General features: G+C 20.6%; 1 protein-coding gene across 1 annotated transcript; it reads left to right on the forward strand. All coding sequences in view use genetic code 6, as the record gives it.

The window, feature by feature from the left end:
* Positions 1-134: 134 nt before the first annotated feature.
* TTHERM_01681240 (cyclic nucleotide-binding domain protein, putative) lies at positions 135-3449 on the forward strand (the record flags this gene model as incomplete). The annotated part of the gene is made up of 11 exons (XM_001029235.2): positions 135-196; positions 249-398; positions 652-741; positions 992-1081; positions 1335-1424; positions 1681-1770; positions 2023-2112; positions 2343-2432; positions 2678-2767; positions 3023-3112; positions 3360-3449. Coding segments are annotated over 11 exons (1022 nt in total), but the record flags the coding sequence as incomplete, so codon positions are not given.
* Between the last annotated feature and the right edge of the window lie 2352 nt (positions 3450-5801).

Here is a 5801-nt window from a genome sequence, read left to right on the forward strand (position 1 = left end):
ATTTATATATAATTGTGGGTAATATATTAGAAGGGAAGGGTCACCTACACCCTAATGGCATTTCTACTAATCTTCCATGATTTGACTACGCATTATGCTCGCTTCCCATTTGTATTCCAGATCTTCTGTTCAGAATGGGGCCTCCTCTTTACCACCTATCAGATTTGGCCCTTCCCTCCTACCAAGGAGACCGCTGGTAACATTCACATTTTTACATGGAATTTTTCGAAATAAAGGGGGCGGTATAGGATTCGAACCCCCGATATCACTGCTAAGACCCTCCGACTCGCCCACTCGAGTCGCTTAGCCCTTCTTAGAATTGGTAATGAAGGTGTATCAGGCTTAGGTTCTGGTTTAGCAAATTGCATTAATCTCTCAAATTTAACACTTGACCTTTCGTAAAAAGAGTTTATTTGTTTTGGATTGTGATATTTTTAATTATAAAAACTAATTAAAAACAATAAAGCTCTTTTTTCTTTTTCTTTTTATTGTGCTTGCTTTTTTTTGTCCTTTCTTTGTTAATTTAGCTCATCATTTTATTTCCAACTTTTGCTTTTATTACTAATTAATCTTATTATTTCATATTTTTTCCTCATTTTTTCCTTCTAATAAACTATTTAATCATATATTTTTTCTTCAATATTTAAAAAGTGAAAATTAAATTGGTGCAATGGGTGCATCAGGCTTAGGTTCTGGTTTAGCAAATTGCATTAATCTCTCAAATTTGACACTTAACCTTTAGTAAAAACAGTTTATTTGTTTTGGATTGTGATATTTTTAATTATAAAAACTAATTAATAACAATAAAGCTATTTTTTCTTTTTCTTTTTATTGTGCTTGCTTTTTTTGTTCTTTCTTTGTTAATTTAGCTAATCATTTTATTTTCAACTTTTGCTTTTATTATTTATTTCTTATTATTTCATATTTTTTCCTCATTTTTTCCTTCTAATAAACTATTTAATCATATATTTTTTCTTCAATATTTAAAAAGTGATAATAAAATTGGTGAAGAAGGTGCATCAGGCTTAGGTTCTGGTTTAGCGAATTGCATTAATCTCTCAAATTTGACACTTTATCTTCCGTAAAAACAGTTTATTTATTTTAGATTGTGATAGTTTTAATTATAAAAACTAATTAAAAACAATAAAGCTCTTTTTTCTTTTTCTTTTTATTGTTCTTGTTTTTTTTTGTTCTTTTTTTGTTAATTTAGCTCATCATTTTATTTCCAACTTTTGCTTTTATTATTAATTATTCTTATTATTTCATATTTTTTCCTCATTTTTTCCTTCTAATAAACTATTTAATCATATATTTTTTCTTCAATATTTAAAAAGTGATAATAAAATTGGTGAAGAAGGTGCATCAGGCTTAGGTTCTGGCTTAGCAAATTGCATTAATCTCTCTAATTTGACACTTAACCTTGAGTAAAAACAGTTTATTTGTTTTGGATTGTGATATTTTTAATTATAAAAACTAATTAAAAACAATAAAGCTCTTTTTTCTTTTTCTTTTTATTGTGCTTGCTTTTTTTTGTTCTTTCTTTGTTTATTTAGTTCACCATTTTATTTTCAAATTATGCTTTTATTATTAATTAATTAATCTTATTATTTCATATTTTTTCTTCATTTTTTCCTTTAATTAACTATTTAATGATATATTTTTTCTTCAATATTTAAAAAGTTCTAATAAAATTGGTAATATAGCTGCATCAGGCTTAGGTTCTGGTTTAGCAAATTGCATTAATCTCTCTAATTTGACACTTAACCTTTCGTAAAAAGAGTTTATTTGTTTTGGATTGTGATATTTTTAATTATATAAACTAATTAAAAACAATAAAGCTTTTTTTTCTTTTTCTTTTTATTGTGCTTTCTTTTTTTTGTTCTTTCTTTCTTTTTTAATTTAGCTCATCATTTTATTTTCTACTTTTGCTTTTATTATTAATTAATTAATCTTATTATTTCATATTTTTTCTTCATTTTTTCCTTCAATTAATGATATATTTTTTCTTCAATATTTAAAAAGTCACAATTAAATTGGTGCAATGGGTGCATCAGGCTTAGGTTCTGGTTTAGCAAATTGCATTAATCTCTCAAATTTGACACTTGATCTTAAGTAAAAACAGTTTATTTGTTTTGGATTGTGATATTTTTAATTATAAAAACTAATTAAAAACAATAAAGCTCTTTTTTATTTTTCTTTTTATTGTGCTTTCTTTGTTAATTTAGCTCATCATTTTATTTTCTACTTTTGCTTTTATTATTAATTAATTAATCTTATTATTTCATATTTTTTCCTTCTAATAAACTATTTAATGATATATTTTTTCTTCAATATTTAAAAAGTTCTAATAAAATTGGTAATATAGCTGCATCAGGCTTAGGTTCTGGTTTAGCAAATTGCATTAATCTCTCAAATTTGGCACTTAACCTTTCGTAAAAAGAGTTTATTTGTTTTGGATTGTGATATTTTTAATTATAAAAACTAATTAAAAACAATAAAGCTCTTTTTTGTTTTTCTTTTTATTGTGCTTTCTTTTTTTGTTCCTTCTTTGTTAATTTAGCTCATCATTTTATTTTCTACTTTTGCTTTTATTATTAACTAATTAATCTTATTATTTCATATTTTTTCCTTCTAATAAACTATTTAATGATATATTTTTTCTTCAATATTTAAAAAGTTCTAATAAAATTGGTAATATAACTACATCAGGTTTAGGTTCTGGTTTATCTAAATGCATTAATCTCTCAAATTTGACACTTAACCTTGAGTAAAAGCAGTTTATTTGTTTTGGATTGTGATAGTTTTAATTATAAAAACTAATTAAAAACAATAAAGCTCTTTTTTCTTTTTCTTTTTATTGTGCTTGCTTTTTTTTGTTCTTTCTTTGTTTATTTAGTTCACCATTTTATTTTCAAATTATGCTTTTATTATTAATTAATTACTTATTATTTCATATTTTTTCTTCATTTTTTCCTTCTAATAAACTATTTAATGATATATTTTTTCTTCAATATTTAAAAAGTTCAAATGAAATTGGTGTAATAGGTGCATCAGGCTTAGGTTCTGGTTTAGCAAAATGCATTAATCTCTCTAATTTGACACTTAACCTTAAGTAAAAACAATTTATTTGTTTTGGATTGTGATATTTTTAATTATAAAAACTAATTAAAAACAATAAAGCTCTTTTTTCTTTTTATTGTGCTTGCTTTTTTTTGTTCTTTCTTTGTTAATTTAGCTCATCATTTTATTATCTACTTTTGCTTTTATTATTAATTAATCTTATTATTTCATATCTTTTCTTCATTTTTTCCTTCTAATTAACTATTTAATGATATATTTTTTCTTCAATATTTAAAAAGTTCTAATTAAATTGGTACAATGGGTGCATCAGGCTTAGGTTCTGCTTTAGCAAATTGCATTAATCTCTCAAATTTGACACTTTGCCTTTAGTAAAAACAGTTTATTTGCTTTGGATTGTGATAGTTTTAATTATAAAAACTAATTAAAAACAATAAAGCTCTTTTTTCTTTTTCTTTTTATTGTTCTTGTTTTTTTTTGTTCTTTCTTTGTTAATTTATCTCATCATTTTATTTTCTACTTTTACTTTTATTATTAATTAATAAATCTTATTATTTCATATTTTTTCCTCATTTTTTCCTACTAATTAACTATTTAATGATATATTTTTTCTTCAATATTTAAAAAGTTCTCATTAAATTGGTACAATGGATGCATCAGGCTTAGGTTCTGCTTTAGCAAATTGCATTAATCTCTCAAATTTGACACTTAGCCTTCAGTAAAAACAGTTTTTTTGTTTTGGATTGTGATATTTTAAACTATTAAATTGAATATAAAATAAATAAGCTCTTTGAATTTATTTGATAGCTTTTATTTATTTTAATTTTTTATCTTTTTTATTCCACTAATATTATTTATTTTATTTATTTATTAATTTAAAGAATAATTTTAAATTTAAAAGTTTATTCTATTTTAATATTTATTTAAAATTTAGACAAATTTATTTTAAAATTTTTAGCTTAATGAATGAATCATAAGAATTCAAAGTAATAAGCAAGTGTCGTAAATCAAAAAGATTAGTAGTCTTTCATTTCTATTGATAAATAACTGGTGAAAAAAGGATGAATAAATATAAAATGTTTGAATAATATTATATATTTTATTATTTAATATTTCGAAAAAGTGTTTTTAACCTAAAATATAAATAGATAGATTAATTTTATTATTGATTTTATTTATAAATATCATTCATATTTTTGTAAGTAAATAAAGTATTAAAAAAAATAAAAAAATAAAATTTACTTAAATAAATTAAATCCTCTTAAGCAAACCATTTGGTTTCTCCAAAAACGATCAAATAATTTGAAATTTTTAATTTTATATTACATGTTATTAAATTATATAAATGCCAAACTTTTATATACTAGTTATATTTTAATCTTAAATATTATCCATCAATCATATTTCTATCCTTTTTTTATTTATCATGATTAATTAATTAGATACCATGATTTAAATAAAACCTCAGGGAGAAATCAAGTTTTACTTTTTATTTTAACTTTTGCGGTTAAATATTGAAATTATAATAGATTAAATTATAAATTAATTATAATTCATTTAAAAAAAATATATATATATAAATCAGATTTTTTAATAAATAAATAAATAAATAAAAAAACATATTTCATAATATGTCATTATGAAATTTTTGTATGGCATCTGGCTATAATTAGAGATATTATAAATATTCCAAAATTACAGAGCTAAAACAGAAAAATCTACTTATAAACATTATTTTTATAATATTTAAGAACATTAACTACAAGGTTTTTTTCAAATATGACTAAATAAATAACTGGCCATCTCTAATTCCAACTATATTTTAAATTATATGTTTTAAATACAAATATTAAGTTTAAATAGTGAAAGTTAAATCAATTTGATGTGATATCTCTTCATAGAACTAAATATATAAATTAATATTTGATAATTAATTAATTAATTATTATATTTATTTGTTCTTTTTATCCATTTATAATTAATTAATTAATTAAATTTCATAAATTGCTATTCAATATTTTTGAAAAAAAAAATAAATGATATAATAGATTAAAAAGTATAATAATCTCGAAAAAGTAATTATTAATTTTTTTATTAATATCCTTTAAATTTATAAAAATTAATAAAAAAAGTTTAAAAGCTCTTCACTTTTATCTCATTAGGTTCTCCATATTGATCTGATGTATATTTAATTAAAAGATACTATTTTTATTATTATTGATATTTTTTGTATATTTAATTATCAATTTATTTAAATAAACAATTTTTATAAACAAAATTATCATCATTATTTATTGATTTTTGTTAAAACTAAAATTTTTTAGCTATTTTAACTTAATTTTCATTTCAATTTTTAATTATTTATTATTCATTTTTTATTATTTGATATTTTTTCTTCATTTTATGCTATTAAAACTTACACTTAATAAAAGCTATTTATTTGTTTTAGATTGTAAAATTTTTAATTATAAAAGTTAATTTAAAACATTATAGTTCTTTTAATTTATTCGATTTGTTTTCTTTATTCTTTTTATTATGATTTCTTATTTTTTCATTCTTTGTTAATTTTATTAATTATTAATTAATCTTATCATCTTTTTCTTCATTTATTCCTCCAAATTAACTTGAGTGAAATACCTATTTAATTTATATCATAATAAAATTATTAATAAAGCTAATTTTTAGAAATCATAACATATCTTTTTTTTTGAAAAAATAAATTT

Source organism: Tetrahymena thermophila, assembly GCF_000189635.1.
Source record: "Tetrahymena thermophila SB210 genomic scaffold scf_8254753, whole genome shotgun sequence".
Lineage (NCBI taxonomy): Eukaryota > Ciliophora > Oligohymenophorea > Hymenostomatida > Tetrahymenidae > Tetrahymena > Tetrahymena thermophila.